The 22,475-nt window shown below is 42.7% G+C and overlaps 2 protein-coding genes across 2 annotated transcripts; one reads left to right on the top strand and one right to left on the bottom strand.

Moving 5' to 3' along the window:
- Positions 1 to 290: 290 nt before the first annotated feature.
- Positions 291 to 13,438, top strand: LOC120030216 (activated CDC42 kinase 1-like; the record flags this gene model as incomplete). Its single annotated transcript, XM_038975564.1, has 14 exons — positions 291 to 447; positions 671 to 741; positions 1,137 to 1,322; positions 3,174 to 3,326; positions 3,600 to 3,730; positions 3,989 to 4,135; positions 4,350 to 4,476; positions 7,177 to 7,323; positions 9,715 to 9,809; positions 10,316 to 10,552; positions 10,891 to 10,961; positions 12,418 to 12,923; positions 13,032 to 13,127; positions 13,304 to 13,438. Coding segments are annotated over exons 1-14 (2,259 nt in total), but the record flags the coding sequence as incomplete, so codon positions are not given.
- A 3,581-nt stretch (positions 13,439 to 17,019) lies between these two features.
- On the bottom strand, positions 17,020 to 21,898 carry LOC120030590 (phospholipid scramblase 2-like). The gene is made up of 7 exons (XM_038976014.1): positions 21,718 to 21,898; positions 19,636 to 19,967; positions 19,165 to 19,207; positions 18,769 to 18,989; positions 17,807 to 17,968; positions 17,425 to 17,586; positions 17,020 to 17,289 (listed from the first exon to the last, which is right to left on the bottom strand). The coding sequence occupies exons 1-7, from the start codon at positions 21,728 to 21,730 to the stop codon at positions 17,263 to 17,265; spliced, it is 960 nt and encodes a 319-aa protein (XP_038831942.1). The 5' UTR covers positions 21,731 to 21,898; the 3' UTR covers positions 17,020 to 17,262.
- Between the last annotated feature and the right edge of the window lie 577 nt (positions 21,899 to 22,475).

Raw genomic sequence — 22,475 nt, 5'->3', positions numbered from 1 at the left:
CTAGGTTTCTTCCTAGGTTTTGGTCTTTCTAGGGAGTTTTTCCTAGCCACCGTGCTTCTACACCTGCATTACTAGCTGTTTGGGGTTTTAGGCTGGGTTTCTGTACAGCACTTCGAGATATTAGCTGATGTACGAAGGGCTATATAAAATAAACTTGATTGATTGATTGATTGTCATTATCATTCACCTCATAAGACAATAAGTGAAAATAATTGTTTTTGCTAACATACAATGGGGGTCCCTGGTTCGCCAGTTTGCCTAGTGCTGTGGTGACCCGCAGGGTCATGCTGATGGAACAGGACACTCAGTGGCTGTACCACCTCCTGGCCGAGGTCCAGTTGGAGAGGTTTTACCCGCGTGTCCGGGACAGCCTCAACATCACCCGCGTAGAGCATTTCACCTACGTCAAGGAGTCTGACCTCGAACAGATTGGCATCAGCAAACCAGGTCAGTACACTGTGGTTATTGTTGTCCTTTTAAAAAATGATTCTATAGCTATTTTTGGTAACACTTCATATGAAAAGCCCCTATGTTGTGCATTATAATGCACTATGAATAGTTCACATGGGATTATAAATGCCCTTATGAAGAGGGTATTCATGTGAAGTGTAACCCTTGTTTGTATGTTGTATGGCCATATCTTTTATATTGAATATTTGTCTACGTGTAGGACAGAGAAGATTATGGGAGGCTTTAAAAAACTACAAGATCAGCGTGAGGCCCAAATCGTGGATGGCCAAGGTAAGACCTTTACATGGGGCTCCCGAGTGGCGCAGTGGTCTCAGGCACTGCATCTCAGTGCTTGAGACATCACTACAGACACCCGGGTTCGAATCCAGGCTGTATCACAACCGGCTGTAATTGGGAGTCCTATAGGGCAACAATTGGCCCAGTGTCGTCTGGGTTTGGCTGGTGTAGGCCGTCATTGTAAATAAGAATTTGATCTTAACTGACTTGCCTAGTTAAAGAAAGGTTAAACATCTCTCAAGTCCCTCCAGAATGCAATTTACTATTGTATACCATTTGTTTCAAGGTAGTGGTGAGTTCTTTGAAATAAGTACCAGACATTATTGATTGACACAACATAATATTTGGAATGCTCACCTGTCACTCATGTTGATCTGTTGGTCCCCCAGGCGTTCAGTGGGTGTGGTCCGGAGGGAGGTGACCAATGGGGCAGTGTGGGGTCGGGCCAGGAGAAAGGGGGGCGGGCCCTCACCTGTCTGATCCAGGACGATGAGCTGACTCTGGGGGAGAAGCTGGGAACGGGCTCCTTCGGCGTGGTGAAGAGAGGAGAGTGGCAGACCCCCACTGGGAGAGTGGTGAGTGGATTTTTAAATGTATAAATGTTCAAATGTATGTTGCTTCTGGTGGGACTGTATTTAACTTTTATTTTACTCACCAACAGTAAAAGGCAGAGCTAGGTTGACAGTTTAGAAAGCCACAGGGCAAGATACTGTACCTTCAAAAGGATCAATAGAAATTGCATAACAGAAATCAAAAATAATTTGCATTGAAGTACAGTGCATTCGTGAAGTATTCAGACCCCTCCCCCTTTTCCACATTTTGTTACGTTACAGCCTTATTCTAAAATGGATTAAACACTTATTTCCCCTCATCAATCTACACACAATACCCCATAATGACAAAGTGAAAACAGGTTTTTAGAATTGTTTGTACATTTATTAAAAATAAATGTAAAAATACCTTTTTTACATAAGTATTCAGACTCTTTGCTATGAGACTCGAAATTGAGCTCAGGTGCATCTTGTTTCCAGTGGAGTCCACTTGTGGTAAATTCAGTTGATTGGACATGATTTGGAAAGGCACACACCTGTCTATATAAGGTTCCACAGTTGACAGTGCATGTCAGAGCAACAACCAAGCCATGAGGTCGACGGAATTGTCCGTAGAGCTCCAAGACAGGATTGTGTCGAGGCACAGATCTGGGGAAGGGTATCAAAAATTGTCTGCAGCATTGAAGGTCCCCAAGAGCACAGTGGCCTCCATCATTCTTAATTGGAAGATGTTTGGAACCACCAACACTCTTTCTAGAGCTGTCCGCTCAGCCAAACTGAGCAATCTGGGGAGAAGGGCCTTGGTCAGGGAGGTGACCAAGAACCCGCTCCAGAGTTCCTCTGTGGAGATGGGAGAACCTTCCAGAAGGACAACCATCTCTGCAGCACTCCACCAATCAGGCCTTTATGGAGAGTGGCCAGACGGAAGCCAGTAAAAGGAACATGACAGCCCACTTGGAGTTTGCCAAAAGGCACCTAAAGGACTCTCAGTCCATGAGAAACAAGATTCTCTGGTCTGATGAAACCAAGGTTGAGCTCTTTGGCCTGAATGCAAAGAGTCACGTTTGTAGGAAACGTGGCACCATCACTACGGTGAAGCATGGTGGTGGCAGCATCATGCTGAGGGGATATTTTTCAGCGGGAGGGAGTTGGAGACTAGTCAGAATCAATGGAAAGATGAACGGAGCATAGTACAGAGAGATCCTTGATGAAAACCTGCTCCAGAGTGCTCAGGACTTCAGACTGGGGCGAAGGTTTACCTTCCAACAGGACAATGACCCTAAGCACAGAACCAAGACAACGCAGGAGTGGCTTCGTGACAAGTCTCTAAATGTCCTTGAGTGGCCCAGCCAGAGCCCGGACTTGAACCCGATCGAACATCTCTGGAGAGACCTTATGATAGCTGAGCAGCGACTTTCCCCATCCAACCTGACAGAGCTTGAGAGGATCTGCAGAGAAGAATGGGATAAACTCCCCAGTACAGGTGTGCCAAGCTTGTAGCGTCATACCCAAGAAGACTTTAGGCTGTAATCGCTGTCAAAGGTGTTTCAACAAAGTACTGAGTAAAGGGTCTGAAAACGAATGTAAATGTGATATTTCAGTTTATTTATCTTTTATAAATTAGCAAACATTTCTAAAAACCTGTTCTTACTTTGGCGTTATGGGGTATTGTGTGTACAAAACATTTTTTAAATCCATTTTACAATAAGGCTGTAACAAAACATAATATGGAAAAAGTCAAGGGGTCTGAATACTTTCTGAATGCTCTGTATATTCCCAATCAATTTAAATTACATTATAATCTTTACCAAATGGTATTAATCAGTACACCTAACTCCTCCATCCTTCCCCCTCTTCTTTCTGTTGCCATGACAGCTGCCGGTGGCAGTGAAGTCTCTGAAAAGTAGTCTTTCCAGACAGACAGACACCATGACAGACTTTCTCCAGGAGGTGACCACCATGCAGTCTCTAGACCACCCCAACATCATCCGCCTCTACGGAGTGGTGCTCACACAGCCCCTCAAGATGGTGAGAATGCCATTCTCTCTATCCTCTTAAAGGTGGACTACAAAACATATTTAGTATTATTCCTATTTCTGCGTTGTAATCCTTTCATGCATGGGCCTTTGCATATGCTAATATTCTAATTGGTAGAATTGCTATTGAAATACAGGCATGCAAATTTAAATAAACATTGAACGGTCATTCAGATGTTATGTCTGTCTCAGAATTCACTCAGGGAATTGGAGGGAACATGTAGTGTAAAGAAGTCACTTTAAAACCATATTCTCCTCCTCCCAGGTGACAGAGTTGGCCTGTCTGGGGTCCCTGTATGACATGCTGCGCTCTCGCCAGCACGAGTACCCCCTGGCACGTCTCTGGCTCTTCGCCACCCAGATAGCAGCCGGTATGGAGTACCTGGAGGGTCGCAGGTGAGGCACGAAACAGTCCCACTCTACAGACAGACTACAACCAAATATGCAATTTTAACCACTAACTTCACTGTAACCCTAAACGTCAACAATTCCTCTGACCAACTTCATGCATATATTTTTCCACAATGGACTGGAATTTCCGTAATGCCAATGAAATTTCAGCAGAGGCGGAAGGAAGACACTTCTAGCCAATGAAAATGCTGAACCATTCCTGGTTGTAGCCGGTATAGTGGGCCTGTGTTATATCTCCCCCAGGTTCATCCATAGGGACCTGGCTGCCCGGAACATTCTGTTGGCCTCCAGGGAGATGGTGAAGATTGGGGACTTTGGTCTGATGAGGGGCCTGAGCCAGGAGACAGACCAGTACGTGATGACGGCCCACAGACGCATCCCCTTCGCCTGGTGAGCTGAAGGGGAACATCAGGGTGTTTGTGGGGGGATATATCAATGATGAGTCATTGATTCTTTAACAGTGTGACCGAATGGAAGCCGGTGTGGAGAAGGGAGATATCACTACCATGGAATTTTCTTTGGTAAATGATTGGCAGTTTGTAGTAATTCCATCTCTCTCTCTCTCTCTTTTTTCTCCATATCTCTCCTCCCACGCTCCCTCCAGGTGTGCCCCAGAGAGTCTGCGTGTGGGCTCTTTCACCCACTCCTCTGATGTGTGGATGTTTGGGGTCATTCTCTGGGAGATGTTCACCTACTGTGAGGAGCCTTGGCGGGGGCTATCTGGCAGACAGGTATGTGTAGACACACTGTACACATTGTTATGATGCCAGAGTCAGACAGAACTTGCTTAGGCAGGAAAGAAGAGGAATTTGTACACAGCCACCGCTGGGGTTTTCCAAAATCTAGGAGCATTTACTGTTTTCCAAATTTAGAAGCAGAGTCAGAGATAGAGCTTAAAAAGTAGCTTGATTTAGATTTCTTAATCGAGAGAGTACATCTGATTCTCAATTGGCTGACAGATTGCTAGTCCACTACAGTCAGTTTTCCTTGCTTTGGCCCAGGCCTGATTTCTCATCTGAATGAGCTCAGATAACTCAGAAGAAAACCAAGGGGTAGATCTACACTACATGACCAAAGTATGTGGATACCTGTTCATCGAACATCTCATTCCAAAATCATGGGCATTAATATGGAGTTGGTCCCCCCTTTGCTGCTATAATAGCCTCCACTCTTCTGGGAAGACTTTCCACTAGATGTTGGAACATTGCTGCGGGGTCTTGCTTCCTTTCAGCCTCAAGAGCATTAGTGAGGTCAGGCACTGATGTTTTGCGATTAGGCCTGGCTCGCAGTCGGCGTTCCAATTCATCCCAAAGGTGTTCGAGGGGGTTGAGGTCAGGGCTCTGTGCAGGCCAGTAAATGTTCTTCCACACCGATCCTGACAAACCATTTCTGTATGGACCTCGCTTTGTGCACGAGGGCATTGTCATGCTGAAACAGAAAGGCCCTTCCCCCAAACTGTTGCCACAGAATCGTCAAGAAAGTCATTGTATGCTGTAGCGTTATGATTTCCCTTCACTTGAACTAAGGGGCCTAGCCTGAACCATGAAAAACAACCCCAGACCATTATTTCTCCTCCAGCAAACTTTACAGTTGGCACTATGCATTCAGGCAGGTAGGGTTCTCCTGGCATCACGCCAGATGGTGAAGCGTGATTCATCACTCCAGAGAACGCGTTTCCAATGCTCCAGAGTCCAATGGTGGTGAGCTTTACACCACTCCAGCCGACGCTTGGCATTGTGCATGGTGATCTTAGGCTTGTGTGCAGCTGCTCGGCCATGGAAACTCATTTCATGAAGCTCCCGATGAACAGCTCTTGTGCTGATGTTGCTTCCAGAGGTAGTTTGGAACTCGGTACGTATGTATATAATTATATATATATATAGTGTATCTTTGACTCTGAATTGTTTAAAAGGGGCATGTTTATTTGCCAGAGGAATAAATATAGAGGATACATTTTCTAGAGCCAACTCAGTGTCAGGAATACAGGAGATAGTGGCTAACTCAGAGTACAACATGTCGTGTAAAAACCCTTGAAGAGAAATCGTTTTAAAATCTTTCTTCTTAATTAAACGAGGATTAGTATTTTTTTGTTTCATATCTGTAATACATGCTATGGGACAATGATCACTGAGATCATATGCAAACACTCCACTAGACAAATATTTCTGGGGGTTACTAGTAAGAATTAAATAAACCAATGAGGAGTTAACTGTGTGCCAAGCATTGGGAACATCCGTGTAGAACAGAAGGTGTACTTTTATTTCCTTGATTCACTTTCAGGATGAAGTCTGCCCTCGGAGTCTCTGGGGATTTGAATTTCTTTTTTTCTGACTCACTTGGAACATTTTCAGGGTACGTGATGGCAAGGCGTCTGAAACAATGCTTAGACAAGGCATCCATCTTCTTCTCCGTGGTGACCTCTAAACAATTCACTATGCTCTAGAATGATGTGACGTGTCTCTTGATGAAAGCACTTGTTTAAATAATGCACCTATAGATAAATGCACTTTTTAAACAATGCACTTTTATGAATAATACAAATAAAGATATGAACTGTGTTTTTCAATGACACAACACATTACACAGAAATGAAGACACGCTCTCAATGTTCAGAATGTTTCCACCTCCTTTCCGAGTGTTCTTTTGCTTGTTCGTTTGTTCGTCTGAATGCTTGCTTCCCTCAAGGCCTGAACTATCCTCCAGAAGTCCCTCAGAAATCCTTCCTCTTTCTCCCTCTGTTGGTTTTGTGTTTGTTTTGTCGATGTCCTAATTCTTCTTGTTGTCCCTGTTGGGTTTATGGTCCCCCTATCCCATTCCTTCCTTGTGTTGCCTGTTGATTCAGCAGATGAGTCCTGCAAGAACCAAGTCGATCAATCTCTCAAAACCTCTCCAAACTATTTCCACAAAAGTATCTTCCAATTCCTCTAGATGGGCAGAACACAGCAATGCACTAAAATAACTCAACTGTTAACATATAATACACATTATTACAAAAATTACAATTTAAGGACGAGCTCTTGTTAAGTGCTGCTGCTCATGGAATTGGTTTCTAGGAGATGATACTGGCAAAAGAGGAAAATAACAATATATACATTTAGGATAAATTAAATACTAAATACAGTATATGGGGAACATGAACGCGCCAAACAATTTATAAGGGGAATTAAATAATGAGCGTTCGTAACGAGAGCTAATGAGTCAGATTTGTCACGTACACCTTGTAGGTAGAGCACTTTAAGTTGAACCATGACTCAAGAGGACACAAGGCTCCAAGCATTTGTACGACCTCTGAAATATTTGAGCCTTTTGTACCAAATCAAATATTCAATATTGTGTATGTGTGTGTGTGTTTGTGTCCACAAACATCTTCAATATCACAACAATGCAATGTCTTTGTCATTAAACGTTCCCCACTCTTTTTTTTCTCTCAGATCCTCTGGCGTGTGGAGCTGGAGGGACAGCGTATGGAGAGACCCCCTGACTGTCCTCAGGAACTCTACTCTGTGATGAGAAAGTGTTGGGCCTGCACCCCCTCCAACCGACCCACCTTCTCCCAGCTCACCACCCTGGTCGCAGAGGTAACACTGTAAATATATGTACAGTACCAGTCAACAGTTTGGACACACCTACTCATTCAAGGGTTTTTCTTTATTTTTACTATTTTCTACATTGTAGAATAATAGTGAAGACATCAAAACTATGAAATAACACATATGCAATCATGTAACCACGTAACCAAAAAAGTGTTAAACAAATCTAAATATATTTTAGATCCTTCAAAGTAACCACCCTTTGTCTTGATGACAGCTTTGCACACGCTTGGCATTCTCTCATGAGGTAGTCACCTGGAACACATTTCAATTAACAGGTGTGCCGTAAAAGTTCATTTGTGGAATTTCTTTCCTTCTTAATGGGTTTGAGCCAATCAGTTGTGTGTGACAAGGTAGGGGTGGTATACTATTTGGTAAAAGACCAAGTCCATACTATGGCAAGAACAACTCAAATAAGCAAAGAGAAACGACAGTCCATTATTACTTTAAGACAAGAAGGTCAGTCAATACGGGAAGTTTCAAGAACTTTGAAAGTTTCTTCAAGTGCAGTCGCAAAAACCATGAAGCGCTATGATGAAACTGGCTCTCATGAGGATCGCCACAGGAAAGGAAGAACCAGAGTTACCTCTGCTGCAGAGGATAAGTTCATTAGAGTTACCAGCACCTCAGAAATTGCAGCCCAATTAAATGCTTCACATAGTTTAAGTAACAGACATCTCAACATAAACTGTTCAGAGGAGACTGAGTGAATCAGGCCTTCATGGTCGAATTGCTGGAAAGAAACCACGACTAAAGGACACCAATAATAAGAAGAGACTTGCTTGGACCAAGAAACACAAGCAATGGACATTAGACCAGTGGAAATCTGTCCTTTGGTCTGATGAGTCCGAATTTGAGATTTTGGTTCCAACCGCCATGTCTTTGTGAGACGAGTAGGTGAACGGATGAGCTCTGCATGTGTGGTTCGCACTGTGAAGCATGGAGGAAGAGGTGTGATGGTGTGGGCGTGTTTAGCTGGTGACACTATCAGTGATTTATTTAGAATTCAAGGCACACTTAACCAGCATGACAACCACAGCCTTCTGCAGCGATACACCATCCCATCTGGTTTGCGCTTAATGGGACTATCATTTGTTTTTCAACAGGACAATGACCCAACCCACATCCAGTCTGTGTAAGGGCTATTTGACCAAGAAGGAGAATGATGGAGTGTTGCATCAGCCACCCTTTGCCTTGATGACAGCTTTGCACAGTCTTGGCATTCTCTCAACCAGCTTCACCTGGAATGCTTTCCCAACGGTCTTGAAAGAGTTCCCACATATGCTGAGCACGCATTCTAAATAAATCACAGACCGTGTCACCATCAAAGTACCCCCACACCATAACAACTCCTCCTCCATGCTTTACGGTGGGAAATACACACACGGAGATCATCCGTTCACCCACACCGCATCTCACAAAGACATGGCGATTGGAACCAAAAATCTCCAATTTGGACTCCAGACCAAAGGACAAATTTCCACCGGTCTAATGTCCATTGCTCATGTTTCTTCACCCAAGCAAGTCTCTACTTCTTATTGATGTCCTTTTGTAGTGTTTTTTTGCAGCAATTCGACCATGACGACCTGATTCACACAGTCTCCTCTGAACAGTTGATTTTGAGATGTGTCAGTTACTTGAACTCTGTGAAGAATTTATTTTGGCTGCAATTTCTGAGGCTGGTAACTAATTAACTCTTTCAAAGTTCTTGAAATGTTCCGTATTGACTGACATTCATGTCTTAAAATAATGAGTGTACTGTCATTTCTCTTTGCTCATTTGAGCTGTTATTGCCATAATATGGACTTGGTCTTTTACCAAATAGGGTTATCTTCTGTATACCACCCCTACCTTGTCACAACACAACTGATTGGCTCAAACCAAACGCATGAAGAAGAAAATAAATTCCACAAATGAACTTTTAACAAGGCACACCTGTTAATTGAAATTCATTCCAGGTGACTACCTCATGAAGCTGGTTGAAAGAATGCCAAGAGTGTGCAAAGCTGTCATCAAGGCAAAAGGTGGCTATTTGAAGAATCTTATATATAAAATATATTTTGATTTGTTTAACACTTTTTTGGTTACTACATGATTCCATATGTGTTATTTCATTTTCTACAATGTAGAAAATAGTAAAAATAAAGAAAAACCCTTGAATGAGTAGGTGTGTCCAAACTTTTGTACATTTATTATATGTGTATAAATGTATGCTCACATTTGCATTATACTCACTTAATGCACTCTAATCAAGTGGCTCCTAAGCATGTTTTCATTAGCATTTAAGAGTCAATATGGCCAGTGACCAAAATAAAGGCAGTTGGACTACGAGACAGTGGCATAAAATGGTTTCCTCTCCCCTCTTCCCTCTCTATCCAGGCTCAGCCTTTGGAGGTGTGTGCTGTAAGGGACTTTGTGGAACCTAGAAAACTCACCCTCCTGTCCAACGACCTATTGACCATCATAGACCATAGGTAAGAGAGAAGAAGGATGGGAAGATGGAAAAAATAGATAGGAAGAAACAGAGGTTAATTGTTAAATTTAGACATATTGCTTCAAAGAGCTAAACTTTTAAACCTGAATTCCGTTGCATTGACTGTTAACCCTAATCCTCACATTCTTGCCACCTTGTAGTAATTCTTGAGAGGGGTGGTCTAAGGCCTTCAAGTCAGATGCCAAGAATAAAAGATTTGAAGATCTGACTCAAGTTTGCTAAAGTTTTCAGAGAGTCCTATGTAAAAGGGTGTCAAGACAGTTTATAAGAGAGTTTTATAATAGTTTATAGAGAGTACTTTTTTGTGAATATGCAGTTCATAAATCATCAATAAACTGTTATGTCATTTGTTGGACTTGTATGATTGCCTTTTCTTAATGTGACCATTTAAATTGTATCCATGTATTTTTTATTTCGCTTACTGTATACCTACATGTGGCTTATATGTGGCTTATATGATTTGACTGTATGGTTCTCCTCCTGTAGTCTGGAGCTGTGTGAGTGGAAGGGCCAGAACCAAAGGACCTTGATAGTGGGCTGGTTCCCCCCGAGCCTGGCTGCACCCTCCCTCTCCGCCCCCAGCAGCGCCCCTGCTCTTCCCACCACAGCCCCCGTCGCTGCATCAAGCCTCATCTCGCCCCCCCTGAAGGGCAGTCTGCAGCACACGGGGCAGAGTGAGACCCACCCCGACCGTAACTGGGGCACGCCGGAACGCCTCGACGAGTCAGTAAAGTTTACACTTTTTGATGATTCTTTGATATATAGCTGTTGAGCATCATCATGCTATATGCTAGCCTGTGTTCCTGACTATGTTTGCTGTCATTAATGCCACATTGTTGCCTTGTCTTGTTTAGCATTACAGATATCCGTTGTCATATATTGATAGAAATCAAGTGACAATTGCATTTGTTTGCGTCTTTGTTGGTGGCCCACTATTGGTGGTATACAAATCTTACAGAGTAAGTAAGATGAATGCCTTGAACCTTTGTTATTGTCAGTGTACAACCATGACCCATGTTTGTTTGAATACTGTGTTTTTAGCTGACCTCTGACCTTTTCAGGAGAGTAAACTGGAGAAGAAGCCCAGCAAATAGAGAGAGAGAGGGCGGCTCCAATTTACAGAAAATGTCAGGTACCAACTTCAATAAGTTATTTACTCTTTATTTGATTATTATATGACTGATACTAATATGTTCTCCAAATAATATTAGCTAATATTCAATCCATAGATATAATTGTTTTGTGGGTAGCAATCTATAGCTAATTGGGCACATTACAACTCTTCTAATTGTTTAGACCTTTGGTACCCTTCGTAGTGTACTAGCCTCAAGAGCAGAGGGTCACAAGTTTGATATCACTTAGGGAAAACCACCCTCAACATGCTGTACACTGTAGTTATTTTGTACAAAATACATATACTGAATACAGTACCAGTCAAAACGGTACCAGTCAAAACCTATTTAATGGTTTTAATTTTTTACTATTTCTACATTGTAGAATAATAGTGAAGACATTAAAACTAGGAAATAACACATATATTTGATATTCTTTAAATTAGCCACCCTTTGTCTTGATGACAACTTTGCACACTCTTGGCATTCTCTCTACCAGCTTCATGAGGTAGTCACCTGGAATACATTTCAATTAACAGGTTAATTTGTGGAATTTCTTTCTTTCTTAATGCGTTTGAGCCAATCAGTTGTGTTGTGACAAGGTAGGGGTGGTATACAGAAGATGGCCCAAATAATGTAACATACACATCTCAACATCGACTGTTCAGAGGAGACTGCGTGAATCAGGCCTTCATGGTCGAATTGCTGCGAAGAAACCACTACTAAAGGACACCAATAATAAGAAGAGACTTGCTTTGGCCAAGAAACATGAGTAGAAATCTCTGCATGTGTGGTTCCCACCGTGAAGCATGGAGGAGGAGGTGTTATTGTGTGGGGGTGCTTTGCTGGTGACACTGTCAGTGATTTATTTGGAATTCAAGGCACACTTAACCACCATGGCAACCACAGCATTCTGCAGCGATACGCCATCCCATCTGGTTAGCGCTTAGTGGGACTATCATTTGTTTTTCAACAGGACAATGACCCAACACACCTCCAGGCTGTGTAAGGGCTTTTTGACCAAGAAGAAGAGTGATGGAGTATCATCTGCATCATCTGATCTGGCCTCTACAATCACCCGACCTCAAACCAATTGAGATGGTTTGGGATGAGTTGGACCGCAGAGTGAAGGAAAAGCAGCCAACAAGTGCTCAGCATATGTAGGAACTCCTTCAAGACTGTTGGAAAAGCTTTCCAGGTGAAGCTGGTTGAGAGAATGCCAAGCGTGTGCAAAGCTGTGATCAATGCAAAGGTTAGCTACTTTGAAGAATCTCAAATCTAAAATATATTTAGATTTGTTTGACACTTTTTTGGTTACTACATGATTGCATATGTGTTATTTCATTGTATTGATGTCTTCACTATTATTTCACAATGTATAAAATAGTAAAATAAAGAAAAACCCTTGAATGAGTAGGTGTGTCCAAACTTTTGACTGGTACTGTATGTTTAATAGAACTATCCATCTGTCCCCAGGTATGACCAGGAGTCTGGAGTCTGTCCTGAGTGGTCCCCAGAGCAGGACCTTAGGAGGGGTCAAAGTGGACCCCCGTCGTGGACCCCTCGCCAACGCCATGGTTGCCTGCAGCGTTGTGGTGCAGCAGGATCCCCATCGGTTCAGCGAGGCCAGCATCAACCCCCCACCTCGACCGCTCCCGCCCAACCTCAAACGCATCAAGATTCCCCAGGTGGCCTTGATCCGAGATCGGAGGCCTGTAAATCCATCCCCAGGTTCCTTGTGGCCTCCACAACCTCAAAAGCATCCACAGCAGCAGATGCTACAGCCACCCCAGCCCCAGCTGCAGCAGACCATGGGGGGCAGTGACCTGTGCAAGATGGCCCACATGGCATGGTCCAAACCAGCACTGGATGACTATGGGAACAAGGAGAGGGATGGTGAAAAGGAGTGGGTGGTGAGGGAACGAGAGAGGGAGAGGTACCCGCCTCAAGTACAACACACCAGGGAAGGCTTCATAGCACAGGTATTGAATGGATGTATGATCTTTAGTTCTTGAGTTGTTAGACATATTACAGAATTCAGGCTTTGTGATTGGCCTGACGTTCTAAGGTCCTCTAGTCTGATTGGTCAGGTCATGGAAGCAGTGCATGGAGTGACCAATGAGGAGGTTCGGAACGCACTTCACTGCAATGAATGGAACCCTATAAGGGCCCAGCAACAACTCAAGGTTAGACAGAATTACTCTAATTCATACTTAATACATATTATTTCCATGTACTTCAAAATGTATTCTCCATCGGCCAACATAGTTTACTAAGAATGCAAAAATGATGTAATAATAAATGTGATGCACCAACCTTGTGCTCTCTCCTCTCTCTCTCTCATTCCCTCCTTCCTTCTCAGATGGAGCAGCTGCACTCTCTGAGCCTGTGTTCTCGTGACGACTGCCTAAGGATCCTGTCCCGCTATCAGTGGGATCTACAGCTGGCCAGCCGCTACCTGTTCAGAATGGTACGGGAGGAGAGGACTGGAGGAGGAGGAGAAAGGGAGAGGAGGGACGGAGAGAGAGAGGCACCCCCTGCTGCCATGGAGAGACGGGGAGTATGAGAGGTGCGGGGATGGAGCGATACTGGAAACAGAGGACAATAAAGATTTACGAAATTGAAGAGGGACTGAGGAGCTATTTGAGGAATTTAAGAGATGGGATGGTTGATTCAAAAGGAATGGAATATATATGAAGTGAACCATAAAGACATTACAGTCCTCCAAAATACGATTTTTATCCCTTTTCACAGTTCTGTTTAGTCTTTTTTAATGACATGACAAACAGCCACGTCCTCTCTGTTCTCAAAAGTAGTTGTGTATCATGATGAATTTGTAAATACAGTGCCTTACAAAAGTATTCAGACCCCTTGGATTTCTTCACATTTTATTGTGTTACAAAGTGGGATTCAAATTGATTGAATTGTCCTTTTTTGTCAAAAATGTACACAAAATACTCTGTCAAAGGGGAACAAAAATTTAAACATTTTAAAAACTAAAATATAGTAATTGCATTAAGTATCCAGCTCCCTGACTCAATACATGTTAGAAACACATTTTGGCATCGCTTACATCTGTGAGTCTTCTTGGATAAGTCTATAAGAGCTTCGTATACCCGGATTGTGCAATATTTGCCCATTATTATTTTAAAAATTCTTCAAGCTCTGTCAAGATGTTGGTGATCATGGCAAGACAGCAATATTGAAGTATTGACATCGATTTAAGCAGATTTAAGTCAAAACTGTAACTTGGCCACTCATGTACATTCACTGTCTTCTTGGTAAGCAGCTCCAGTGTAGATTTGGCCTTGTGTTTTAGGTTATTATCCTGCTGAAAAGTGAATTCCTCTCATAGTCTCTGGTGTAAAGCAGACTGAAGCAACTTTTCCTCTAGGATTTTGCCTGTGCTTAGCTCCATCCTGTTTATTATTCCTGAAGAAATCCCCAATATTTGCTAAAGGGAAGCTTACCCACACCATGATGCAGCCACCACCATGCTTGTAAATAAGGAGGCAGTTGTGATGTTGGATTTGCCCCAAACATAAGACTTTGCATTTCAGCCAAAAAGTGTATTCCTTTCCTATGTTTTTTTTGCAGTGTTACTTCAGTGCCTTATTGCATTCAAGCTGCGTGTTTTGGGAATATTTTAATTTTGTATAATTGTATTATTTTAACTACAATAGTGTTGCTACCATCACAGCCATTGAACTCTGTAGCCAATGGCTTCATGGTAACACAGCAGTTTCATTCCTGTCCTGCAGCTCAGTCCAGGATGACAATTTATGTGTCTGGGTGGTTTAATACATAATTCACAGCATAATAATTAACTTGACCATGATTAAAGAGCTATTCAATGTCTGATTTGTTATTGTTACCCCCTTTCACTATCCTTCTTTGATTCTTTCGAAAAGCTTTGTAGTTGAATCTGTACTTGAAATTCAATACTTGACTTTACAGATGTGTGTATGGGGGACAGAGAAAGAGTTAGTAATAAAACAAATCCATGTAACTTATGTGATTTGTTAAGCCAAATTTACTCCTGAACTAATTTAGGCTTTCCTAAACAAAGAGGCTGAATACAGATGCAACAACTGTATTTTAGTTATGAATATTTTGATTTATCTTTAAAAATATATATATAATTTTACTTCCTCATTTAAGAGCATTTTGTGTAGATTGTTGACAAAGAAATGACAACTAAATCCATTTGAATCCAACTTTACCCCAATAAAATGAAGAAACTCAAGGGGTCTGAACACTTTTGCAAGGCACTGTGTTGTATTAGCATTGATTATATTTGTTGAATAAATTGTTGATACAAATTGTGCATGAGCTAGTGACGTGTACATGTGACTCATGCCCCTCAATTTAAACCCAGTCAAGAGAGCTGGGATGTTGTAAGAATCAAAAGATGATCTACAGAGTGATGTAATTTCCTTTCAGAGGAAGTGTTTGTAATTTCTGTGCTTTGACTTCCTTTACCGCATTAGTTGAGTAAGGTGAATTGTGAGCTTCTCGTTACGCTGTCTATAACTACAGCTTTACAGGAGCTGGTCACGTAGGGCTGGAGAATCCACATTACTAGGGAGGGACATGAGCTTATTTTAACCTGCACCTCAGCATGCTTCCAGCAGGGGGGGGGGGGGGGGGTAATGAGAGCACCTCTCCCTTAGTGGGCCAGGCCTTTTTCTTTCTACTACAGGGCTTAGTTACATTTCAGGCCCTCCTGGCACATTGCCACTACCATTTTAGGAATGGTTAAGAGTTATGGAATGAGACTAGGGGCCATAATGTAATTGACTTGGAAAAAGGTGGATGGAGACTGGAGAGAGACGAAAAGCCTGTGGTGATCGGATCACAGACCTAAGACTCAATTCAATCCGTAACACTAATGCAGTAACATTGGCTTTAAATGTATTTAGATCTCCAGCGATTCGGATTGAGTCGAGATCCGAGTGTAAAATACAGGTCACGCAGAACGAAATTGATTCAATCTGTACTGCCGAAGATATGCATGGTTGAAATTCAAAAAGTCATTTTCGATTGAGCCGACATAAGCAGAGTTTACTGCAAATGCAGAAACCTTGCATTTAAATTTCAATCAGCTATAACGCTGAACTTCAGCACTACTGATTGAATCCAGACCCTTATAGCCTAATACAAATTTAACAACCCTTTCCCTAAACAGTGCAGAGAGTCATCATACTCACCCCATGAACAAAATGACACTATTTAACACCAAGGAAACATTTTACCATGAAATTGCCGCCAACTCTTCACTGTGTCCCTTAAGTCTGGTAAGCACATTCCTTCATGATGTGGGAGTGCCCTGCAGTGATATATTCTTCTGGGACAAAGTAAAAAAGCAACATTTGAAGTGCATGAATGTAAATATTCAATGCTTCGCATCAATTATGTTACTTGATGATGATAGCTCCTTGTATCTGATGATCACTGCTGCAAAAATAGATGTCACCTCACTCCCAATTCCCCAGTGGATACAGTTACTATTAGAAGTAGTAACATTAAAATGATCGACAGCGTGAATGAATGGTGCTTGTCAAGGAACAATTGAGGCCTGGAAAAATATACACTAAGTGTACAAAACATTAGGTCCACCTTCCTAATATTAAGTTACACCCCCTTTTGCCCTCAGAACAGTCTCAATTTGTCAGAGCATGGACTCTACAAGCATTCCACAGGGATGCTGACTCCAATGCTGCCCACAGTTGTGTCAAGTTAACCTATGGGTGGCGGACCATTCTTGATACACAAGGGAAACTGATGATCGTGAATACGCCAACAGCATTGCAGTTCTTGACACAAACCGGTTTGCCTGGCACCTACTACCATACCCCATTCAAAGGCGCTTAATCTTTTTTCTTGCCCATTCACCCTCTGAATGGCACAAATACACAATGTCTCAAGGCTTAAAAATCTTAACCCTGTCTCCTCCCTTTCCTCTACACTGATTGAAGTGGATTTTACAGGTGACAACAGTAAGTAATCATCATTTTCACCTACTGTAGATTCACCTGGTCAGTCTCATGGAAAGAGCATTCTGTCATAATGTGTACATTTGCTTTATAAAAGACATGTTGATGCAAAATATCATTACACACAAACACAGAAAATACCAAAATAAAGAATCTAGAATGTAATACTTCAACTGAAGCTGTATGGTATGATAAAATGCTTGCCATGGCAGTGACTAAAAAGAAAATATTGAAATAAAGTATTTAAGAACATGTAAAGTTTCCATACTGTTCTGAACCCCAAATGCACATAGATAACCAAGAAATCAATTTGAGTTGAAAGTGCTCAGTCCTTCTCGAAGAACATGAAATCCTGTGAAGCAGAAAAGAGAGAAATGTCCACTAAATTTCCTCCAACAACTGCTCATCTTATCAGCATAGTAATAGGCTTTACACATGTCAAGTTCTGTGATGATTTTTTTTTTTTTAAACAGACGAATTTACTTACGATGAGGAAGCAGGCACCCATGAGCACAGCCTTCATCTTGACGTCCAGATCCATGGGGAACTGGATGCCAAAGTTGTCCGTGTAGGTGAAGACCTCCTTTATCAGGCCACCCCAATGCTTACTGATGCGGCCGATGGGCTTGCCTCCATCTTTCCCCGTCAGCTACGAGGGGGCAGCAAAACACATGGGTCAGATACAAAGATTTGTCCACTGCACCTCATCCCTACTTCTGAAAGGATTGGATGTGTGTGTAGACAAAAGGGTAACTTATCCAATCTTTTCTGGTCTAAAAGAAAAGTCAAAGATTAGGTTTGTTCTAGTTAAATAGGACTGTTATGAACTGATTTCACCGAAAGAAAGCCCAAACTGTATGACCCTTCACCTCAAAATTGACATCCCCGCAGCAGTTGCAGGCAAAGCAGGGTCCTTCCAGCTTCATTACGGTCTCCTTGCTGGCCCCCTTGATGGAGAATTTGGGCACGCAGGGGTTCCAGTCCTGGGACACATAGCCTATGGTGGTGCCAGGCGGGGCTTGGACCTCGAGCTGAGGGACACACAATTTGAAAGGTATTTGACCATGTTTAAAATCAGGCTTCGGTCCGTACACCGTGGCTTTAAATAGCATGTGCTTGGATTACTGCAGAGCTCGCTTCCACAGGTAATATGGCACTAATTTGATGAGTGCATTGGTGTCTGATATTGGCGTAGTAATCACTATAATGACTGAGGTAATATGCTTCAAATGGTAACTGTGGGGCTATGTCTCCATAGACACTGAACTAATGTGTGAAAACGCAGTCATAAGGGACCTTAGGAATGTACTATACTTCACGGCTCCACCTGTACCCGAATACCAGAGACCCTATCCGGGACCCGAGCAGGTCCAGATCCAGAGTTCTAAATAATGTCACAGGTCAGAATGTACTAATATTAGCCTGCCAGAAAATGTGATTCACTAGAGACAGAGCTGAAAGGTGAAGAGATGGCACCAGATCAAGACGGTCTGGGAGAGGGTTTGGACTGCCAAAAGGACCATTCAGCGTCATTCATGGATCTTTACAAAGCAGACACTAAGGATTTGGTAGGACAGTCCAAAATGGCTTTGAGTCCAACAGTTTCTTTTTAGCATTAGCATCATTAACTTGTAATACATACAGTGTTGTATAGCAATGCTAACCTGAGGATAAATAAACCAATTGCATTTTAGGTGACCTGTCCCTTTACTCCTCCTCTAACACATTAAGACTCAATATGATGGTTTTATGTTTTTTTTCCTGATTTGGGTCCCGTTTACATAGTCAAAGCAGTCAAATATTTGTCTCAGGGTTCAGCACCCCATCGTACCTCTTGCAGGCAGCAGGGAAACCAGCAGGAGGCACAGCGGAAGGGTCGTATGAAGCGGATGACCTCGCGGTCCGTGTTGTCCTTGATCTTCATGTCGAAGCTACGCAGGGCGCCGCAGCAGTTGCGTGTGCAGCAGTCGTTTTTCTCCTTGGCCTTGTAGATCTTCTGACCCAGGCTGTTCTTGATCTCGTACTGGTTGTTGGTCTCAAAGCCAGTGAACACTGAGGAGAGGGGAACGGAGGGAGGAGAAGGAAGAGGGAATGGTGGGAGGACAAACGCAGGAACGTAAACAGGAAAACAGTAGTTTGGCGGTGGTCACTTTCTCCTCATGATTTATCGATTTTTACAATGCCTTTGCTTCGGTTCTCTGTACTCAGATAAGACTAGCAAGCTCACCTTCCAGCAACTCCACTTTTTGGTGTATAAGGATCTGGTCAATCTGAAATGTAGAATAGAGTATGAGATAGTGTACAAAACATTAGGAACATCCTTCATGAGAGACTGACCAGGTGAATCTAGGTGAAAGCTATGATCCCTTATTGTCACCTGTTAAATCCACTATAAATCAGTGTAGATGAAGGGGAGGACACAGGTTAAAGGACTTATAAGCCTTGAGACATGGATTGTGTATTTGACCTTTATTTAACCCGGAAGACGCTGGGCCAATTATTCGCCCCCCTAAAAGACTCCCAATCACGGCCAGTTGTGATACATCCCGGGACTGAACCAGGGTCTGCAGTAATGCCTCTGGCACTGAGATGCTGTGCCACTCAGAAGTCCCTGAGTGTATGTGTGCCATGCAGAGGGATGTTTGTGAAATCAGTGTATTTGACAGCCTGTTGTGATACTCTTCCCAAGCAAACCTACCTGTGTTAGGTACTCCAGACCAGGTGGAACTCCAACAGGCACAACTGCTGCAGGGGCTGGGGAGATGGCTGCAGGAGGGCCCGGGTTAGGTGCACCGTATTCAGGCCCAGGCATGGGACCACCATAGCCTGGGCCCATTTGAGGTACCCCATATTCAGGCATGGGCACAGGCTGGTACATCACAGGCTGGCCTGGGTGGGGTTGTTTGTGGTTGTAGCCCATATGGAAGCCAACCAGTGGGGGAGCATGGTTAGGGTCACCATACCCACCATGAGGAACAGGGTAGGGGGTCGTGGAGTAACTTCCAGGACCCTGGTGAGGGGATGGGTAACCTGAGGAAAGTCAGATTCATATTGATAATATATTTAGATTGATAAAAAGCTAAACATGAATATGGAGTTATGGATGCAAAAGTGGGGAGCGTGAACTGGTGTTATTAAAGCTCATGCATTAGAGATTCTGCATTAAGGAAATTATTGTATGGCATTAACAAAAGTGGGCAGTATTGTTGGACACCAATGGACTCCCCACACCGTACCACTCATTTAATGGAAACTGCAAGGAACAAAAGTAATTTTCCACATTATCTAAGCTTACAGCAACGTAGTCAGCCTTTTACACAGCAAGCTTTTTCTTATCTCCAATACATAGGAATAATTACACAAATCCTATGGGGAAAATACCCAGGGGGAGTTTCATTACGGTGCAAAGGGGACATTTGTGATGTTGTCAAGAATCTGCAGTTGTCCTGCTCAGAATCTAATTCCAGTCAAAGCATTTTGACCACTGCTTACTATTCTTATCAGGCAATGACTAAAAACATACAAAATGGGTACTTTAAAGATTAATATTTTGAATAAATGGTGAAAAGACATTTCATTATCTAGACTCCATATTTAAAAACACTATAAAGGAGTATAATTACAAGATGTCTATCATATACACATTTCACAGATCATAGGTCTTACAGGAGGGCATGTATAGGTCTAAAAAGGGACTAAAATTGCCACGTATCATGATTATCAAAAATGGTTTGTGATACAAATATAAAAACTATGTCAATCATCCTTCCTCCCAATGAAGTTTCTATGTGAAACTTGCCAGAACAATCTGAGACTCCAAAAGTATTTCCAGGCTACGCTGGCATGGAATCACCCAGATGTGAGCAAAGCAACCCACTATGAAATGTGGCCCTATCTCCCCACCCCTTTCCTACCTCTAAGGAAGGAAAACAAAAAAGTTGACTAGCTTGCTTTTTACTGAAAAATTGCCCCTGGATTACAGACACCTAGACCAAGAGTGGGGAGATTGAGACCAGCAGATGTTTGCACTTTTCCTTTTTGTAAACCACTGAATGTAAAAATAGTGTTTTGGAAGCAAAGAACATTTTTACATTGTATTTAAATGTAAGAACATGTAAATAAGAATTTTCTGAACTGACTTACCTAGTTAAATAATTGGGTGATGGACATCCACCATTTCGTATATGTTACGAATAACAATTCGTATTATATGTTACGAATTTGTAAAAATGTACGATAATGTAACGAATTCTCAGAACGCCAGCAAAAAACGCCTAAATTGACATGCTGTTTATGAGTCAATTTGACTACCTTTGGATTATAATTGGATTTTAAGGCTCGTACGAGTGTCCTGCTTAAGATAATGTCTAATTGTCGCAAATCAACTGCATCATACTAAAAAACACTAACCAGTACAATGGCTTTTTGGATAGCCTTTGCTACAGCCTGTCAATGTACATTAGCATTCTAGCTAACAACCGCTACATCCGAAAGTTATTTTGCAAAGACCAACCAACTATTTTACGCGTATGAGATCCCAAAACAGTTATTTTGTTTAAGTAATACAAAACGTAATTCTAGACTAGGTTGAATGGGAGCAGATGGCGATGACTTTCTTTCTACAGCCAAAAGTTGAGCTTCTGTGTGTAACGTCAGTCATGTACTGAAAAGGGGCCTATGAACACAGACAGTTATCCTGCAAAGATGCAATTTATGAGAAAAACAAACAGCAACACCAGTATAATATGATAACTAAATTAGATATGTAGAACATATTTACCTGGGGCTGACATGACTTAGTGGACAAGCAGTGGATAGCAGGCGGACTTACTCGTAACGATGTGCGCTGAGAGTCGGGAAACAATTCAGGGAGTGAGTGGGTGATTTAATAAAAACCAAGAACGCAGACATGAAACAGAAACAAAGAAGCCTGGGGAAGGAACCAAATGGAGTGACATAGGGCAGGTAATCAAGGAAGTGATGAGTCCAGGTATCTGACGATGCGCTGGTGCGTGTAACGATGGTGACAGGTGTGCGCCATAACGAGCAGCCTGATGCGCGAGAACCTGTCGCCGGCTGGGATGCGGGAACCTGACAGGCAGGGGAGCCTGACGATCCGGTGAAGGCATGAAAGCCCGGCGAGCCGGCTGAGGCAGGGGAGCCTGTCGATCCGGGCTGAGGAATGAGAGCCTGTAGCAGCTCCCAGAACCAACGTCATTCCCACCTAACCCCAAAAAACACTCCATGATGCTTCCCTTGTGTGAGGCGTCATTCTGTAAGGATGTGCGCTGAGAGTCTGGAAGCAAGTTCAGGGAGTGTGATTTAATAAAATAATCAGACCATAATACAAAACAAGAACGCACAGAAATGAAATAGAAACAATGACATCTGGGGAAGGAACCAAAGGGAGTGACAAATATAGGACAGGTAATCAAGGAAGTGATGGAGTCCAGGTGAGTCTGACGACACGCAGGTGCGCGTAACGACGGTGACAGGTGTGCGCCATAACGAGCAGCCTGGTGACCTAGAGGCCGGAGA

This window comes from Salvelinus namaycush, chromosome 36 (genome assembly GCF_016432855.1).
Source record: "Salvelinus namaycush isolate Seneca chromosome 36, SaNama_1.0, whole genome shotgun sequence".
Lineage (NCBI taxonomy): Eukaryota > Metazoa > Chordata > Actinopteri > Salmoniformes > Salmonidae > Salvelinus > Salvelinus namaycush.
The sequence above is the reverse complement of the archived record's forward strand: the minus strand, read 5'-3'. Positions and strand labels throughout refer to the sequence as shown.